The following is a 21,051-nucleotide window of genomic DNA, read 5'->3' on the forward strand; positions in this document are numbered from 1 at the left end:
GGGGAAAAAAAGGTGACACTGGGGTAGTATACAATGAATGGAGGGGGTAATGAAAATGCAAATGAGGAGTCCACAGGAGGGCGAATACCACCTTCAATCAGCCTCTGCCTCTCCTGGTAAAGCTGTAAAATGTTAGTTACCACCCGCTGTGTGTGTGTGTATACTGTTGCAGACAGCACCTGCCTGCTATGTGTGTGTGTGTGTGTGTGTGTGTGTGTGTGTGTGTGTGTGTGTACACTGTTGCAGGCAGCATGCACCTACTGTGTGTGTGTGTGTGTGTGTGTACACTGTTGCAGGCAGCATGCACCTACTGTGTGTGTGTGTGTGTGTACACTGTTGCAGGCAGCATGCACCTACTCTGTGTGTGTGTGTGTGTGTGTGTGTGTGTGTGTGTACACTGTTGCAGGCAGCATGCACCTACTGTGTGTATTTGTGAGTGTGTGTGTGTGTATACTGTTGCAGGCAGTATGCACCTACTGTGTGTGTGTGTGTGTGTGTGTGTGTGTGTGTGTGTATACACTGTTCCAGGCAGCTTGACGGTTCCAGTTCCCATCCAACCTTTTGGGGCGGGGATTCCTATCCAGAGATGCTTAGAGATTTAGTAAATTCTTGGTGTCAAAGCCCTGTCCTACTACTACACAGCCTCTGGGCTTCATACTGAAGCCTCCCCCCATTACCTGTAGGAGCCAAATTATAAACCTATAAATCCATTACCACATACAGACTGCACAGGAACAGTCACTTGTTTCTGACATCATGGTCTGATGGGTTAGCTAACATATCTCCAGGCATCCCAACCCACAGTGAGACCATATATCTATGGCAAATCTTGTGATATGTGTTGTGTGCATGTGTGTGTATTTTTCCTTACTGCCTGCATATATATACTATATATACATATATAATTCTCTATAATATATATATATGTATATATATATATATATATTTGACTACATTTCTAAACTTATAGAATTACATATACATACACACCTTCACACAGTGGCAGTAAGGAAAATTTGACTAAGAAAGCAGTTAAAATGGTAGAATCCAGCCATTGATCAGTCTGTCCGGCCTGACATATGCTCATTTTCCCCTGAGCTCCAGGAATCCTTGCGCATGTCTCTGTATGGACAAGCCCTTCTCTGAGTCTGGTACTGAAGGTGGCAGTAGTTAAGTTAGTCAAGCAGGAGGTTTTATAATGTCCTAAACCAATGACCTGTTCGCAAACTCCAAACTCACTCCATTGCCCTCACCCAGAATCTGGGCTAGCTTTTCTTTTGGGGTTTTCTCTGAGAGAAGGTGTGGCTGATCGTCCCCCACTTGCACAGAAAATACAGCATTTACTCACGCAGAAATCACATGCAAGACAGACACACACAAATCATTCTACCCAAAAGATGACATCTGTGGTTTAGAAGTTTTAGAATGGAAAGTTAGGCAGATTTATTTACCTTAGCAAGCTAGGGCTCTCTGACGCCAGAGTCCATCTGCACATCCTTCTCTGGCTTTCATATGTGGATGTGGACACACACGTATACACTTATGCACGCACACACACACATATCCACATGCATGCATGTGTGTACACACCCCCACATGTGAACACACACAGAAAAACGAATAGAATTAGAAAGAGAAGGGGAGGGAAGAGGAAGAGAGCCTTTCTATGTGAGACAGTACTATATGTGAATGGGGACCCAGGTCCTCATTTGACACCAAATCTGCTCCAACCTGTATCGTGTGCTCCCCAGCCTCCTTGATTTCCGACTCCTTCATCTATGGCTGCCTAATTTTTGGCATAGCTACAGCAGCCCAAACTACCATTCAATAAAAAACGTTCAAAAACTCAGCTGTTTGGAATTTTTCTTCAAAACATTCCATGAACTTCAAAACTTCCCACAGTCGCAGTTTACAAATCTTTTAAGCTTTTAAAGATTAAAAAAAGAAAAAAATACGCCAGGCCGTGGTGGCACATGCCTTTAATCCCAGCACTCGGGAGGCAGAGGTAGGCGGATCTCTGTGAGTTCGAGGCCAGCCTGGTCTCCAAAGTGAGTTCCAGGAAAGGCGCAAAGCTAACACAGAGAAACCCTGTCTCGAAAAACAAAAACAAAAACAAAACAAAAAAGAAAAAAACAGGATTAATATGCCATTGTCATTCCCTGAAACAAAGACACTTTTGTGACTTTTGTTAACATGCCCCTAGATTATTTCCTAATCTTACTTTCCTTCCTAGTGGTGAATTTGGGGTGTCCCCAACCCCCACAGCAGCCGATGCTTCATGATTTAGAAAATGTTGGCATGTCAACACTGCCACCTAACATGCCATTGCAGTCTGGGAGTTTGCATCCCTGCTTGGTCTGCACAGTGGCCAGGAGCGACAGCCAGCGGCCCCATCACAGGATCCCGGGCTGCTCTGCAAAGGGGCTGCCACAGATTTCACAATACTAGTGAATGAACACTCCTCTTTCCTCGCCTTCTTGCGGGCACTTGACATCAGATCTCTCTCGCTGTGCCTTTAACATCCATGTCATTACCAAATCTCTACAGCACGGGACAAAGTGCTAAGTAAACTGAGCACTTTCATTACTCCTGGCCTTTATTAAAGGAAAGAACAGAACAGAAAAGGCAACTCTTCTGCTAGGGAGCACAGTGGCTGGCACAGTAAGTTCTGGAAATGTTCTAGGAGTTGATTTGAATATGTACACACACACACACACACACACACACACACACACACACACACCCCACATAAATCACCTTAGCCGTTCCCTGGCAACTAAGTAAAGCCTGGAGCTAGCTTTGATTGCAAATTAAGAACCCTTCTGATAAATACCCAGGAGTGGTATATCTCATTCATATAGTAGGTCTACTATGGCTTTCTAATGAACTTCAGTGTTGATTTTCCATAATAGCTGGGCAAGTTTACATATTCCTCCCATCAGTGTGATAATGCTCCCTTTCATCCGCCTCTCCACCAGTATTTGCTCTTAGTCATTTTCTGGCTGACTACCGCTCTGACTGGGTGAGATGGGATCTTCATGTAGTTTAAATTTGCAGTTCCCTGATGGCTATTGAGGCTGAACACTGTATGTATGCTAGCCATTTGTACATCATTTTTTTGAGAATGGTCTGTTCATTTCATTAGCCTATTTATCAATTGGTTTGGTTGATTTCTCGTAAAATTAAATCATAGAGTAAAAATAAAAGATGTTTCTTTTTCATGTATTTATAGAAAAATAATGGTTACTGAAAATGAACTCAAAAAAAAAAAAAAGAAGAAAACGATGGTAGATCATGGAGGCCACTGTTACAAATGTATATTGTTATACATTAACATGCATATTAGAAATTAGTCCCCTGTAAATGAACAGCCAATGTGCATAGAGAATGGCATTACAGATGCTTCACTGGGCGCAGACTCCGAACCAACCTTGCTTGGCTGTTTGGGCTTTGGTTTAATACTGATAAAGACATCGAGCTGCTCCATCAACTGTGCAATGAACTGTGGGTCCACTTCAATTTCTTCCTTCATATCGAACATCAGCACAAGAGGAAGACACCCCTAGAAAAGACAGCAGGAATCTCAGGAGCTAGTCACACGGCACCAGGTCCCTGAGCAGAGCTACAAATAATACACTATTGAGTATGAAAACTCATATATTCACATCTTCACAACAAGGATGGATGGGGTGGGACCAAGGGGAGGGGCAGGGGGCTATCTGGGGGGACTAAAACTGTGTATGTTAAGTTCATGGGTTTGGCATAAATTTATTACTTTTTTTTTTAGTCTAATGTTTACTTTGGAAAAATCCTTCACTGTCTGACTTCAGTAATAATAACAATGATACAAAAAACACTCTTCACCACTCTGAGGTTCAAATCATGTGCCCTTCCTTGTCAGTGACTTATGGGGAGCTCTGTCACTGCATCCTGAATGAGGAGAACGCAACCGCTGGTTAACCTCCACTGTGGCCCAGCCTGGCCTATCCCGTCACAGATCTGCATGGCCGGGATCCTTCTCTACCTGCAGGCCAGGGCCTACTCTCACTGTCCTTCAGATGGAGTCTGTACCTCACTCAGAGGTTTCTTAACTGCTCCTTCTAAGGGAGCTAAAGCTGTATCCACCCCTTCCCTGCATGAGTAGTGAACCACTGCCCAGACCTTCAATCCTTTCTTTTCCCACTACAGAAGCTAGCTTTGGCTTTCTTTGCTCTTTTCTTCCTGGCCCTCATCGCCACGCTGTGATCAAAATGGAGTAGGCTGTGCCCTTGCACTTATGAATAAAAGTGACTTTTGTATAGATAGTAAAAGAAAAGGTCCTTAAAATCTTTGAATTTCTTTTCCCTTCTTTCAATATCCGGTAATAGTACCTTCCAAAATACATTTAGCCAGGCGGTGGTGGCACACGCCTTTAATCCTAGCACTTGGGAGGCAGAGCCAGACAGATCTCTGTGAGTTCAAGGCCAGCCTGGTCTATAAAGCGAGTTCCAGGAAAGGCACAAAGCTACACAGAGAAACCCTGTCTTGGAAAAAAAAAAAATACAAAGGAAATAAATACATTTATATTTTTGGCAGGTATGGCCAAAATAGGACTATGAATATGTGAACTTTTGTCAAGCATTTTGAGCTTAAAAATAACACCTAAGGACCCTGGAAAAGAAGAAACTATGAAGATTCACTGTGGCAGTCCTGATTTGTAGCTATGCCCCACGGCTAGTGAGTTAATGACAATACAACCCAATAAACAAGACTAGAAAACCCCACAGTCACAAGAAATGAATCTTTAAATCTCATATTGGCCTGACTGACTCTCGGAAGTTTTATCTCTCAGGGGGATGGAATCAACGGTATACAAATATGGGTTTTCTGTTTAAAAAGATGAATTCTGCAAGTTAACAGGTCTCACCCGATGCTTCCTGACTCAAATGTCACTGAAGGCCAAGCATCGAACCTAAGATTGCCAGCTGTTTATAAGAGTCTCTGCCAGCCCAGAAACATGGCTGTCTGCTGTTACTACACACCGACCAACACACACTGGAGTTTTGAACAAACACGGGAAAGAGAGAGATGCCATATACTGGAGAGCTTTTGAATGACGTGACTGATGCTTTCCTGTCACAGCATTCAAATTCATGAGTGAAATGGCATTTTTATTTGTACAGGAAATTTATTAAGTATGCAAATGTTTCCGATCGCCAAAGGTCAAGTTTTTACATATGTGTGGGCGTATGTGATGGCCAGAGGTCATGGCAGCAGCTGTGCTCCAGACTTGCCTGCTCAAGTGAGCGCTAGAGGTCTTCATGCTCGTGTGGAAAGCACTTTGCCAACTGAGCCATCCCCTCAGCCTTTGGAGATGACCTTTAAACGGCATTTTTAGTTTTCCACTGAAGGTTCAAACTGCACACCGGTACCCCATGTCAGATGTAAATAGACGCCTCCTATCCACACCACAAAGTACACTCATTTCAAATCTCGCCTGTGTTTAGTCTAAGTTAAGAAAAATATAAGAAAATTGCTTCCCTATGCAATGGAATTGAGCCTGTGGAGGCACAATGGCCCTTTTTCTCCCGTTTATTTCCTTTTACCGGGATCGTTTCCTGTTGGGCTGGACCTCAAAACTGCTTCCTTTAATAGCAGGTTTGCAGAGTCAGTGTGAAAACCCATGGTATTCCAGGAAGTCAAGGAAAAGCATCACAAAGCTGACTGAAGCAGCCTTACCATGAGATACTGCCTTGCCAGACAGACAGACTCGATGGTGCCCTGGAGGTAGACAGTGGATTTCTTCTGCGGATTGCTGGGGTCAGGAAAGTGGATCTGCGCCCCTGTTCTCTGCATGATATGTTTGACGTTGCTCCCGTTCCGGCCCATCATGAAGAGGTGATGCTGGGCCGCAATGTCCAGTTGTGTGCTCACGGGTATGGCAGACGCCAAGCTTCCCGCAAGGTGTTCCAATAGCATGGCTGTTCCTTCCTAGCAGAGAAGGGCAGACTGTGGAAGGGGCGCTGTGATCCCATCGACTACAACTACCCCCATATGGGCAAAGTTCCTATTGTACCTCCAACAACTATGGGAACAGCAGTAGCATGTTCTATGGGCCCACAAGCAGCACAAAGTAAAACTCTGGAAACCAATGAGCCTATTAATCATAAGCATAAAACTCCTACTGGGTGTGGTGGCATAGGCCTATCTACAATCCCAGCAGCTGGGAGGCTGAGGCAGGAGAACAGTGAATTTAAGATCAGCATAGGAAACTCTGTCTCAAAAAACCAAAACAACAACAATAAAAAGAAAACCTGCATGATGTGTGTTTTTCCATCACTTTGACCACCTACCTTCACAGCATTAGTGTTATTCTGAGACCCTCGTACTATGACAGTAGCACCATACATTCGAGACCTCTGCTTGAACGACACAGAAATGCTGTACGTCTGTGAGATGCGCTGGATGGAGGGGGCATTAGGATCCGGGACTGGTTGGAGAATCCCAGCAATCGGTAACTCAAACATCAGCACCAAAGGAAGCAGCTCCTAAGAAGACCCAAAGCAACAGGGATAAAAAGCCTGGTGTTTGCAGGGAGAGGGACACATTTGCTCTTTTCTAAAGATGGGTCCTGAGACTTGAATTGTCTTCATGGGAGGGCCGACATCCAGTGCGGCGTGCAACCGTTCCTAACGGAAGAAGCCTTGGGCCTGTGACACTCTCCATCAGATCAGAGTCAGGAGAAAGCCAGAACATTTCCAGAAAGTCTCCAACCGCGAAGCATTTATAAATAAACGTAGGGTGCTGTGGTCTAAATACTGACTCGAAATGCCTCCCACAGAGACCAGCTATCAGAGGACAGAGTGCTCGTGAAGGCACCCTGTCCCACTGTCTCCTGCTGACTGAAAATGGGACTTGGTTACCAAAACGGCAATGATGCTATTTCAGGTCCTCATTGTGCAAATGTGGTGGGCATGCATGAACAATCCCAAAGATTAGCGCAGTTACCCGAATCCTTGTGCGGGCAGATTCTACTCCTGCTGGCTGTCCTGCTATAGACACCTGTAAAATAAGGGATCAAGGCTCACTCCACCACTCAAGCCCGCCTCGGCCTTCCTAGGCAACCCCACGCTTGCTGCTCAACACAAGAGCCCTGGGACTCATGACAAACCTCAGTGGAACTGAGACGCATTGAACCAGAATTTGATTTTAGTAAGACCCTCGTCCGGCGATGACTGGCCATTGGTCTATGTCACCACCTGGACTTGACCACAGCCAGTAGCTCCCAGGAAGCCATTCTGACCCCGTTATCATCATTATTTTTGTCCACGGCACTTCCCCCCTTCTGTTTAAACTCTGTGTCAGTTAGATATTAGCAGCAATGACATGGATGCATTAGGCTCTTAGCCATCACCTTCTTCCTCCAATCAGCTGGCAAATAATCATAACCGTAAGTACCCGCCTCTCCAGCTTTCTCCTTACATCCCTGGGCCTCACCATGACCCATCCGTGAAAGCATTAGTCTTATGCTGGGTGGGTGAACCGAGTTCCAGGACACGGCATGTCACAGCCACCCCGTCAGGTCTTCTGAATAATGCCCAGGCCTTTCATCAAGGCTTTTGACCTGGCCTCATATACATCCCAGCACAAAAATCACTCCCTGACTCACCCTTCAGAGCTGACGGATTCCCACTATGAGATTAACTAAGAAGAGAGGAGATATCCAAATAACACAGCAGTAGTCTACAGTCTTCAAGGACAGGGAGTGCTTGCATGACTTCCAAAGCGAAGCAGCCCCAGGGGTACGTCTAAGCAAATGGCTGTAATCCTGCCAGCTTGAGGAGGCAGGGTGTCTACGCAATGCTTTTTTTTTTTAAAGACTTATTTATTTATTATACATACAGTGTTCTGTCTGCATGTGTGCCTGCAGGCCAGAAGAGGGCACCAGATCTCATTACAGATGGTTGTGAGCCACCATGTGGTTGCTGGGAATTGAACTCAGGACCTCTGGAAGAGCAGCTGGAGCTCTTAACCACTGAGCCATCTCTCCAGCCCCTATGCAATGCCTCTTAGAAGGTGACCAGAACCCACGCACTGGACAAGGCTCCGGGGCGAGACAAGCCTGAGAGATCCTCTCAGTTTGTCATGGTGGTCTTTATCTTGAGACTACCCCACCCCTGACTTCTACTATTTAGAGGTTAAGCAGAGAACCATGGATCTACAACAGCAAAGCACCCCAGTCTTGTGGGGGGGGGTAGGAGCGCAGCACCCACAATGTCTGCTGTCAGTAGATTACTCTGATTCCTTTTTGCCCTCATTTCACGGAAGGGATCTGCATCCTGAACCTCAAGGGTGTGGAGAGACAGTCACCTGGTTGCTTTTTTCTGCCTGGTTGTTCCTGTTGGAATCGGGAAAGTGGATGTGGCAGCCCGTCTCTTCCATGACCTTTTTAATGTTGTTGCCGCCCTTGCCGATGACGTGGGAGTGCTCTGTGTGTGAGACATCCATCTTCAACGTGACACGGTTGCTCTGTGCAGAAGCAGGGTTGTTTCCCGATGCATTAACAACGCCAAACACTCTGCCCTTAACGGCACTTTAGTATTAACAGAAACGGACTCTGTGGGAAACTGCAGATTTCTCACACAGGCTAACCTCAGCCTAAGAGATTTCTACCAGCTTCTTCATTAAGAAGGAATCTCATTTTGCCAACAAATTCATCAGCAGAAGTCGACAAGTTTTTTAACCACAGTACATTCTCAGAAAATTAAATATAGTCAGCTGCAAAAACAAATTATTCAGGATTTTTTTTTCTTTTTTTTTCATGAAACAGCTCAAATGACGAAAGACAGATGAAAATGTGACCACATGACTAAAGATGCCATGTTGGACTATAATGATGGGGAACCATAAATGGAAATCAAGCCCCCACCGAGATTACACAGCATTGACAATACACGCTGCCTGATTTCCTATGCACAGTAGCGTCAACATGTCTGCCCCAACCTTACACAACCGTCCCTTATTCCAGCTGACGGGGGTGGGAGAAGCAGAGAAGAACTCAAAGGCATGGATTCTGGCAGCAAAAGCCTTGAGTAATTGAACTCTAAACAGAGGCTCAGTTACATTAAAGAAAATGCAAAATCTCAAGATGTGGGGAATAAAAAGGCGGCAGTCTAAGTGCCACCCGAGTATTTAATTCTGAGGAAATTTAATATAAAAAATCTTTCTGAGTATTCAAGGCTGTGAATGGCATTCCTGACCAGTAAGACTCAAGATGTTAAAAATCAGTAATTTAAAAACCTTCTGAAATCATAAATTTTTGACTTGTGCCCCAAATATTTTTATTTTTAAACTTAACTTGTTTCACTTTCAAAATACAAGAGAATATCCCCTTTTCTAGGAGAGGGGAAAAAAAACCTAAAATACTTAATAATTACAAGGTAAATAATTCTTTAAAATAAAAAAAAAGAGAGAGAGAGAACACAAGTAAACACAGAAAAACAAAAGACAGGGCAAGATCAGAAATATTTCAACAAAATACTAAGTAGTGGTGGGGGGTTGGGGGGGCAGAACCACAGCCAGGATTTGAACCACCTCCCCTGTTCCCAGCTTTGAGATGCTGGCCCAAGTCTTTAACATCTCTGTAATGAGTTACTTTTGAGGATAAACTAGCCACTATAAAGTGTACAATATAAAGGGCTCCCGATGCGTTTAAAGGAACATCACGAACAAGTGCATGCTCACATGTGTTCAGCTTCTGCCATTACTCTTTCTTGTATGTACTTGCAGCAGATCAAACATCTAGGCCGGCCTGAGGACACACATGCGCACACACGGGCTCCAGGGCTCCTGTGACCTCAGAAAAGCCAGTGTGCTCATTTCTATCATCTTTGTTACTGACTCTGTACTAACGAGGGCCAATGTATCTTTCTGGAGATGGTATATATGTGCACACATATATCTGTACATGTAGTCATATATAACATACATACATAGATTAGTTAATTACTTGGCATGATAGAAACTATTTAAACTAAGCACTTTACCTTTCCCCACCAGCAAAATCACGTGTGCCTGTTCAAAACTTCCCTATTTCTTTCCCCCAGTTTTCCCTGGGTACCAGCATGGAGGGTCCTGGCAGCTGACAGCACTCCCGGTCACTTACTTTTGTGTCTAAGACAGACATGATCATTTCTTTGGCTTCTTTTACATCATCTTTCTTCCCAGAAACCTTGATGTGGGGATCTGGAATGACAAAGAAAAAAAGGCTTGCGTGAGACTTCCATACCTCCCTAAACTCCCGGCTTTAAGACTGGTGGCCACCTTATAAAACATTCCACAATAAACCAGTATTTACTGCGTTGTATCTGTGTGATCACTGTAATCGAAATCATGAGAAAGTACCCAAATTGTGCATTTGTGAATGTGTTTTTTTTTTCCTCTTCAGAAAACTGGATAAGCAATTTAACTTCAAAAATGATTTGCAAAATAAACTGTGAAATAAAATAAGGTGTCTATGTATGTGACTTGTGAATTAAGTTCTTACTATATTCCTGGTCCTTTTTAAAGATAATACAACAATTTGTTTAATCCAAGCTACAGCTTTGCGAACGCCTATTGTTATTGCCATTGTTTTTAACAGGGGGAACCCATGCCTAAAGCAGCACTGGTAACCTGCCTTAGAAAACCACTCAGAGTGGTTTTTATAGGACGCAGACCTGGTCCTATAATGCGATGTCTTCCAACTCTGGACCCACAATTTAAACTGTGATGATTTATTATAGAAAACATCCTCACAAGCTAAAGTTAATACAGCAACAAAGTCCACTAGGGAATATTTTACATTTATCCAGAGTTCATTTTGAGTAACTAATACGCACCATGCTTTGTGTATTTCACTGAATATTAAACAGAGATGTGTTCAGTCATTCAAGAGATAGTTCTAATTATCTTCAGCGGACCAGGGAGTGGGCCAAGGCCTGGGGAACATATCAGTAAAGACGACTCCCCAATACATGGAGAGCGTGAGAAGTAAGTATGCAAGGAGGCAAAACCATGTTAAATCATTTTCTACATTGTAACTGATTGTTGTGACAAAGAAAATGGACCTCAAGATGAAAGGATCAGAGCATCTACTGCAGTGAGGGGAGAGGCCTGTCAGGCTCACTAAGGGGAACTGGAGAGATGGTGAGACACGGCTGGAAGATTCCAGCCTATGGGGGGGTGGGGTGGCATTCAGCACAAGTCTCTTGGACAGAGTATGTTTCCATTTCTCCTTCACTGGGTTCCCAGAATTTAGCCATCTGGGTGTTCTGATACCTTATTGGCCAGCCTGGTGCAGATCAAGACCATTCTGAGGTAACTGGAAAGTTCTACGCCCATTTGCATTAGTGATAAAGTCAAGAAACAGGTAATTTGGGTATGATTATCAATCTGTCATGATCAATGAGACACCTCAGTCCTTTCTATCCAGTACAGGACAGAGATCAGTAAACATCCGGGCACCTTCCACAATTACCACGGCATCTGCCCAAGTCCTTTTGTTCTTCCAAAGCAGGACTTCTCCAGGTTAAGGACCCAGAACCACCAAGTAGGGACTATACCTGAACTTGATGCATCTTCCCCTCCATTGCCAACCTACCCCATGGGTCAAATTCAGTGCCACGCTGAACACGTCACACTTTCTGAGGCGCACCTGGTCAATACAGGGGAGAGGCCAGGAAAGGAAGGAAAGGAGAGAGCCATGTTCTTAAGTCTACCTACTGCTCTGACCTGGATATGAAGCACAGCAGACAACATCCTGCAGTTTTGGAATGCAGGGTATGGGGTGCCTTGGCCCCTGGAGCGACACCTGCAGCTGAACCTCACTGAATCAGCCCCTTTGCTGCTGCCCAGCCCTGCCCTGCACTGTCCCCTTGGCTACTCCTATCCTGTCATTTAATCCCACTTTGCAAAGCTTTAAGATTGCTCAAAACTTGCTAAAATGTCTTCCCTATGCTCTAAGGCTAGGGGTCTGAAAAGTAGATCACACAGGATGCCTGCCCACCAGAAGCGAGGAGGAAACCCCATCTTACCTCCAGCTCTCCTCACTGCTCCTTCGGGAAGCCTCCTGCCTAGGCCCAGCTTGGCTTTTCTCTCCCTATCTGCTAGCTAACTTTCACACACTTCCTTTAAGAAGCCCAGAGGCAACCTCCAAGTGCTACCCACAGTCAGATTCCAGTCTCAAGGGTCCTCAGTTTTACTTCCTGTGTCTGCTGCAACACTGAGGACCCAGTGACCATGAGGCCTGGAGAACCCTGTGCTCCTCAGAACACGTACATGCCATGCTCATTCATGGTACAGGCATTGCATTAAGAATCTACAGGATTCTTAAATCCACAACGGAAACCAGATAAAACCATGAGAACGTTCGTTGTAATCACTATGTACTGGTCCAAAACAAGTGACAAAATGCTTCTGCAGAATATAAATTAATTTTACACACACACACACACACACACACACACACAGAGAGAGAGAGAGAGAGAGAGAGAGAAAGAAAGAGAGAGAGAGAGAGATGGTATGTTAATTTGTAAACCCATTACTTCATAGGCTGAATAACCACATTCAAATTCTCACACACCTGCACCTGTAGAGGAACAGGGACTCTGGGCTGAAGGATAATTTGGTTGTCAACCCTCTTTTCAACAACAGAACTATAAGCAAAAGAAGAAAAACTCCTCGATAGGAAATTTGGAAGTAAATGAGCACCACCTAGTGGCCAGAAAGTGAATTGTTATTCAAGACAACCTTGCCTGCACAGTCTCCAAAGTCCCCAAAGGCGACTGAGCTCTTGGTTTTGTTGGAAAGTGGGTAGACATACCCAACACCATGCATGTTACAAAACCAAGCAAGTCTTCCACACCTATAGTACTACTGACCCTACGACAGCTCTTTACTATAGAAAATGTCTACACAGGGGCATAGTCTTGGACACTTCATTTCCAAGGATACCATTTGCCCTGGGCTTTCCTAAATAATTCTGACTTCAACTATTCTGATCAGGCCTGGGAGAGCATTGGTTTTCTGATTCCAACCCCACCCATCTGCTCCTGTGTTTTGGTGTGTCACCTCCCATGAAAGAGAGGATACCAGCCAGCAACCATCCCTCACCAGAGAAATGCAGCTGTGCTGTGTGAACGCCACAGAAGGGAAAAGAAAACGGGCCCTGTTCTGTGGAGCTCAACACTTCTTACAGAAATGTTCTTATGGCTTTCCCTCTGTAAGTTCACAGACTTGATCAGCCAGTAATGGTTCTTAGGAGAACACCTCAACCATGGTGTTCAGGAAGCATTTTGAAGAGTTGAGATGCTCCATGCACCTAGGTGAAGCCTTGTTGTGGTTTTAGGAAATGTTCCGTTTCCACTCCTGGGCTTCCATCCTCCCAAACACCCCAGTCCTGGAAACATGGTGGAATGCGGAACTGCCACATTCTTCTCTTCATTCCTTTCTGCAGAAAATTCCAAAGGAAACACTTGCTTCAGATGACTGCACTAATCATGCTGTGGACAGTTGCGTGCTATTCACATCATAGTCTTCCCCCTGCAGTCTACGGCTGAGTCCTGTCCTTGCGACTGAGCACTGTTAAGCAAAAGCATCATCCCACCCCACCCCGTCTTTTACCCACAGTCTGTTCTGTTAGAGACACAGGCAACTGCTTGTCTGACTGAGCCCATCCCTTGCACACACAACACCCCAAATAAAGGTCATCCTTTTAGAGCCCACATCCTGGTCTGAAAGTAGGAGGTATACATTCTACTGAGGCATCCAGCCAGCCTTAAACTCATGAAGAAGAGATGGGAGAGAGGAACTTGCTTTCTCCTGGCTTAGATGTCTTTTCACTTTTGTCTTGGGTTTAACTTCTTGAATCTGGCTGAACTCTGTCACTGTCTAGCCAACAATGGGGCTGGAGGTGCAGGGGAAGGGGCTGGGCTGTCAGGAGCAGCCAATGTGAAAACTGTTGCCATCTACAGTAGTTAACGCAGTTACTAAGCAGTATAACAGCTTTCTAAAATGGAGTATTACATGAAATGTCCCTCACAGGCTCATAGAGTTCAACACTTGATTCTCCAGTAGGTGGCGCTGTTTTGGGAGGCTGTGGATCCTTTAGAGTTCTAGCCTTGCAGGAGGAAGTATGTCACCAGGGATGGGATTTGAGAATTCGGAGCCTCACCCCACTTCCAGTTCACTCTTCCAGGTTTATGGCGGAAGGTGTGATCTCTCAGCTTCCTGCTCCTGCTTGCTGCCATCTCTTCCTTGCCATTGTGGACACTCCAATTGGAACCACAAGCCAAAAGCAACTCTTTCCTCCCTTGTGTTTGTGGTGTGTTGTAAGAGCAGCAGTAAAGTAACTGACGCAGGGGTCGTTTACCCGAAGCCCAGGGACTGGGAGTGTTTGCATCTTTTCTCTGGATTTGGGTATCTGCATACCCATGTGGCAAAATGGCTGAGACCTGGGAGCAAATGTAAGCACACATTTCCTTGGCTTCATATGCTCCCTAGATGCAAAGTGTGAAGCTGAGTGCTGGGGCTGCCTTTTGCATGCCTGTCTTACAGTGTCATCATCACACCGGGCCAGCTATAGCACTTTGGGCCTCCTGCATCAAGACAGCACTCAAGGAGACCGGGATTTCAAAGCATTTCAGATTTCAGTTTCCAGCTTAGGCGGGTAGGAGATTGGGTGCATTCTGGGTTGTGTGGTCCCAGTCAAGTTTCCAAATTTGGGGAACCCATATAAACAAAGCTGTGCTCTTGCGCTTCGAATTTTTGTCCAAAAATCAATATATAATCAAAAATAAAGCTCTAGGTCTCTAAAGGGTGCTGACTGACCTCAGAGAGAAAGCTGGAAAAAGTGTGAACACCTCACACAGAATATCCCACTTCTAACGTCTTGACTCTGCAGTCAGCTCAGAGTCTTTTCATATGGTGAGAAAAACATGTGGGCTCCCTAAGTCAACCCCAAGGTAGCCATCAACAAGCTCTGTGATTGTGCAAAAGTCACTGAGAGTCTTTGGAGGGATGATGGGGGGGAGTGAAGAAAAAAGGAAGGGGGAAGAGGGGAGGGGGTGGCAGAGAGGGAGGGAGGGAGGGAGGGAAAGAAGGAGGAGAGAATGAATGCAGAAAATGTGGTACTATGCTTTGAATCTGGAAAGTCCCCACTGGCTCCTGCTTGATGTTATTGATGCTGTTGTTGTTGTTGTTTGTTTGTTTGTTTGTTTGTTTGTTTGAATGCTGCTCCCCAGCTGGTGGAGCTGGCTGGGAGTTTGTGAAAACTTTGGTAAGTGGAGTAAACAGATCACGGGGTTTGAGACCCCTGGAATATATTACCCCTGGCCACGTTCTGTAAGCTCTCTGCTTCTGATCCACAGTGATATGAACAGCTGCCCCCCAAAATAAACACACACTTATACACACACACACACACACACACACACACACACACACACACTCTCTCTCTCTCTCTCCTGCCACCATGCTGTTCTGCTCAAGCGCATGGGCCTAAGTAACCAAGGGCAGGAAACCAATCACTCCCTCATCGAGCTGCTGTCGGGAGTTTTAGTGACGGTGACAGGAAAGGACTGTGTCAGATGGCTGCTCAGCTTTCAGAGTCTACACTGCTTTAGTGTAGAGTCATCTTTAATGTTTTTAAGACATCTGTTAAAAGTTACTTTCTTTTAAAAAGGTTACTTCTATTATTTTTAGTCACGTGTGTGTGTGTGCGTGTGCGTGTGCGTGTGCGTGTGCGTGTGCGTGTGTGGCGGAGGAGGCAGTGTGTCCCCCTAGAGCTGGAGTTACAGGTCATTTGGGGTCTTTGACACAGGCGCTGAGAACTGACCTAGGGTCCTGTGCAGAAACCATCCAGGCTTTTCACCTCTGAACCATATAATGCTCTTAAACCAACGCAAGTGTCTTTATTTTGCAGTTTGGGGTTGTCTTGTTATATGCAGGTTATCTAACCTCTAAGGTATTCCCAAGAGCACGGATGCTATTGTGTTGGCACAGTGCCCTCTGCCCCAGCTGAGGGAGGGCAGCTTAGAGATCCTTCTGTGGATCAACAGCTGGCGTGGATCAACAGCTGGCTTCCCAGGCCACAGCCTGGCCTTCTCCTCGGCCTTCTGTACTAATGTGTGATTTTGTATCACAGTAGATGGAGAGCAGAGCTTGCCCCTCTGGTTTTTCCCGAATAATGTGCTTGGATAGGCCCAAAACAAACGTATTATATCGCTTATGCTGACGGGATTTGGCTTCAAACTTTCCTTGAACCTTGTCACAGTTGAGACACTACTGACCCGTTGGCTGATTCTGAGCACTTTCCTTTAGGTTGGCAAGCCTAAAGGTGAACAGCAGAAGTGAATTCAACTTGAGAGCGACCGGCAGCTGCCCATATTTACCATGGAACACGTAAACTCTCTGGATTCCTCAGAGATAGACTTGTGCCTTAGTTAGGGTTCCTATGGCTGAAATAAAGCACCACCACCACCACCAGCAACCAGAGACACTTATTTCAGCTCATAGTTTAAGTCCATCACTGAGGGAAGTCAGGACAGGAACTCAAGGCAGAAATTGATGTGGAGGCCATGGCGGGGTGCTGATTATTGATTCTGCTCCTCATGGCCTGCTCAGTCTGCTTTCTTTCTTTTCCTTTTTAAAAAAGATTTATTCATTTGTTTTTATTTATTTATCTATTTATTTATTTAATGCACACTGGTGTTTTACTTGTATATATTCTGTGAGAGGGTGCCAGATCCCCTGGAACTGGAGTTACAGACAGTTGTGCGCTGCCATGTGGGTGCTGGGAATGGAACCCGGGTCCTCTGGAAGAGCAGCCAGTGCTCTGAACTACTGAGCCACTTCTCCAGCCCCTCAGCCTGCTTCCTGATGGAACCCAGGACTGAGGGGTGGCACATCCACCACGCGCTGGGTCCTCCCATGTCGATCATTATCGAGAAGATGCACCACAGGCTTGCATAGAGGCTGGCCTTACAGAGGCACTGTCTCAGCTGAGGCCCCTTTCTCTCACACAGCTCTAGCTTGTGTCAAGTGGACAAACAACCAGGCAGGACACTTGCTTTTTATACAGAAGCTTCCCATGAGCCGAGGAACTTAGTAACATCTCACTTTTATCGAAAGGAGAAAACCTGAACGGACTAATCAGCCCCAACTACAGATGATTCTGTAAGATGCAAACAGGGGCGTGCACTCCACACAGAAGAGTGCACTCCATGCTTACTCTGTAGCCAGTAGGATAGTCTAGCATCAGTCCAGGGGTGTTCTTTCCCAGCAGGAACCCCCAATCGATTGAGTCAGGATATGAGAAGAGCATATCATCAAGGGGACTGGAAAGGCCAAACTCTGCATTTGAGGTAAATCGTTGGTGAGCAGCACAGGCAGGTCAGACGACACACCTGGCCTAAAGGAGGGACAGATCACCTACGGTAGGTGTCCTCTTAACACGATGCTCAGGGTAATGCAGGTCCCCCTTGACTACCTTGGTTTAAAACAGGAAAAGAAAAATTACCGCCTTAGTAGCCAACAGGAGAACAGAAACAAAAAGTATGAAACCAAATATACTTCAAATTCAAAAACCCTAGTTTTCATGGGAATAATGCTCCCAACTGGTGTCCATGGTGAATGAACACCACAAAGGCCCATGCCAAGCTCCTATCAAGGTTACACTTGGAAGAATGATGCTCAAACGCAGTAGAGAAAGCACATCTGGGACATGTTGGTGACACAGGAGCCAACAGAGAAAGCATAAGGAATGGCCTCCCACTGAACTGTTCAGCTCTGCTTAGAGGTAGGCGTCCCCGTCACCTAGACAAGAGGAGAGGCTGCGAGGTTCACCCATGTGCCAAGGTGGAGCCCACGGGCCCTTCTTCATTTGGATAAAAGGAGCTCCGGGCCTAGGGAGACGCACAGGTAGCTAGAGAGAGAAGACCAATTTCTCAGTATAGTCAGCGATTAAGATTTGGAAACACAAAGATGCCAATCAGTTATCATTTCTCCACTGTACTGGCATCTTCTGGAGTAGGGGCCTGAGGAGTGGTGACCAGAGGTCACACATGCCTCTTCTCCACCAGGAGTCCTGAGTGACTTCTCAAAGATGGTTATTCAATCCAAAACCCAGTTCCAGAGACTCAGGGAAACCTCGGCATCAACTCAGAAAAGAACAGCAAAATGCAAACAAAATATGAGACAGAATCAGGGTCCGCCAGAAGAAATAATCAGCAACAGATGTCTCCAGAGAGTGTGAGAATGGAATCGGTGGGGGGTGGGGGGTGGGGCGGTGGGGATGGACAACTTATCACATGAACCATTCTATCTGTGGTGACACAGACTAACCTCGGAGGTAACCTCAGAGGTGCCGTGCAGGTGGGAGACAGGTGCGGAACAGGTCCAAAGCTGCAGAGGAGCCAGGAGAGGAGCAGGAAGTTAGAAACACAGCTGGACTCAGCTCTTGGCATGCGCTTTCTACAGTCCTGAGATAAGGAAGAGGATTCTGGGAAGGTGAGGAAACCAAGTGCCAGGAGGAAATCTGAAAACATCAGAATAAGGAGTCCGCACACGAGTCACAATGAAGTCACTGCGCAAGGGACATTCACATATGTAAGTGTAAGGTCAGGCTGCTCCTGTGAGGTCGGGGCTTAGGGGGACAATACCCAAGCCAGCAATGACCTGGGACCCAGGTTGGGATATGGCAAAGAGAGCCAAACTGCATACTGTCCCTCTGGAATGCAACGTAGTCCCAATCTGACCTCAGAGGTCCTTCTCACAAATGAGGGGGTAATGTAGTAGGGACACTGGCGTAAGCCAGGAAAAAGCCTCCCCAGGAAACCGCTGAGATAAGAGCAAGTTATGCAGGCAGATCTCAGAGCCAGAAATGACCAATCTTCACTCTCTCCAAGGAATACAGGTCAGTGTGTACATGGCCGGCCCCAGGGGTCCTGCCTGTGGTCTGAACCCACAGCACTGTAATCCAAAGCCAGGGAAGAATGTGGCTGTCAACAACAGCTGGGACAGTTCACCAAACATCTGATATATAACTGCTGGCCTGCTGGCTGTCATTATACAGAGTAAGGGGACACACACACACAGGAGGCCAGCGAGTCCCGTGAATGAACTCGTGACAACACACACACACACACACACACACACACACACACACACACACACACACACACGACACACGACCTCATTCTGTCTGGTCTATTGGAAGAAGAAACCGGAGGACAGAACTGATGTGTTCTGTAGACTTTCGAGTCACAATCAAGGACGACATCAGGAACCAAATAGCCAAAGACCTTGTCAGCCAGGCACTGGCCTTGACCTCCAAGGTCACTGCTGTGCTGTCTGGGGAGAAAGTTCCAGATGTTCCTGTGAAGGATAGCTCAGAAACGGGTTCCCTGCCTGTATGTTCAAGTCTGTGTTTCAAGCTTCCTGGTGATCTCCAGAAACTTGAAAACATGTATGAAATTTTGAAATACCTAAAATTAGGTAAATGGGCTTTCATTTGGAAAATTCCTAGTTTTTTTTTTTTGTTGTTGTTGTTTGTTTTTTTCAAATTCCCATGTTCTACAAACCAGATAGCTGTTTCATTTTGTTTTCATCCACAAAGACACACATTCTGAAAATAATCCTCAGCCTCTCCCCTCCTCCTGGGGGGGGGGGGCGGCTGCCTGCTTGTTCCTCTGTGCCTCATGGTCACCCACTCTGCCAAGGGGGAGTCGAGCCTTAACCCCTTAGTCTCTGGAGACGTGTGCCCTCGAGGGAGAGCAATTCAAAACAGTCCTTCAAGCACAGACAAATTCACCAAGCACTTGTCCAAAGCAATATTCTGTTTAATAGTGTCAGCAATGGGAACTGTGAAAGCTCTGTCTTTAAAAATTTGCTTTTCCTAAGAACAAGGAAAAAACTTGACAAAAGCCCCAGAAAAGGAACAAGAAGCCATCCCTCTCACTTCTAAAAAGAAAGTCATTTTTTTTTTTTCATTCACAGAACTTTGACAAATCAAGACAAAAAGCACTAACGATCCCATAAGGACATGGGTGAGGAATCTGAATAAATAGTTCAATGGGAAGATGGCAATTATGTAAGTATGTATAAATTCCACCTTAATCATCGTATTGATAAAATCAAGCAAAATATGCTTTAAACAATTGTGCCAACAGCGGAGGCTCTCATAGTGCTCATGAAGTTTCGTTATACATACTGGTATAAAATGCCCGGAGTAATTTGGAAAAATGAATAAGGATTTAGAGTATTGGTTCTTTTTAGGGACATATGCATATGGAGAAAGAGACTACTTCTAAGCATCAGAATCACTGGTGTAGCTTATGCTGCAAGTTCTTGTGTATTTTCCTTCATAAGCATTTACAGTATGGCTACAACACTCATACCTGAGAATTCAGAGGGCAAGACTCACCCCAACTACAAACTCACAATTTAAAGGAAAATGCATTTAATCCAGAGCCTTTGGTTTTTTCTTTTTTTTTTGTTTTTGTTTTTGTTTTTGTTTTTGTTTTTCAGATACACCATTGCCAGCATCCCTTTAAAAATAAATCAGGACCCAAACATGTTAAGGATGATGGTGGTATGGCTTTCTCAGCGGCACAACCCTTCGAGGGGCGTTTTACCATGCACCTTCGCTGTGCTGTTTTCTCTGAATATTTTATAAACACAGTTGTTCTCTGAACGCAGAGTTCCCCAGTGACACGGAACAAGACGATCCGGTGATGGGGTCAGCATCACACAAGAGCAGGTGTGAACAGAATAAAGTTAGGTGGTGGAGTCCTGGTGCTTAGGGCTACCCAGAAATGTACCTGGAACTCTTTCAAAGATCCACGGACACGTCCCTATGTCTTCAGTACAGTTTCCAAGATGAATGAAAGCCAAGGGTAATATGGCACTATGGCACTCTTTCTATGACGAATTTTCCCATCTTTTCCTTGTTCCTCCCCAACCCCCACCTCCAACCAAACCATTGGGAAAGTTGCAGTTCATTCTTGTCTCTGTGTGTCTGGGAGCCACCTATGA

At 45.5% G+C, this 21,051-nt stretch overlaps 1 protein-coding gene across 3 annotated transcripts in view; it reads right to left on the minus strand.

The window, feature by feature from the left end:
• Bicc1 (BicC family RNA binding protein 1) overlaps positions 1-21,051 on the minus strand; it is a 230,824-nt gene that overhangs the window by 26,943 nt on the left and 182,830 nt on the right. For all 3 annotated transcript variants that reach the window (XM_036168174.1, XM_036168173.1, XM_036168175.1), the window contains exons 4-9: positions 10,145-10,224; positions 8,350-8,508; positions 6,988-7,041; positions 6,333-6,527; positions 5,719-5,970; positions 3,431-3,562 (exon numbers count right to left, since the gene is read on the minus strand). In XM_036168174.1, coding sequence (XP_036024067.1) covers positions 3,431-3,562; positions 5,719-5,970; positions 6,333-6,527; positions 6,988-7,041; positions 8,350-8,508; positions 10,145-10,224 — 872 coding nt within the window. The remainder of the gene's footprint in view (positions 1-3,430; positions 3,563-5,718; positions 5,971-6,332; positions 6,528-6,987; positions 7,042-8,349; positions 8,509-10,144; positions 10,225-21,051) is intronic.

The sequence above is a fragment of the Onychomys torridus genome, chromosome 18, assembly GCF_903995425.1.
Source record: "Onychomys torridus chromosome 18, mOncTor1.1, whole genome shotgun sequence".
Taxonomy (NCBI): domain Eukaryota; kingdom Metazoa; phylum Chordata; class Mammalia; order Rodentia; family Cricetidae; genus Onychomys; species Onychomys torridus.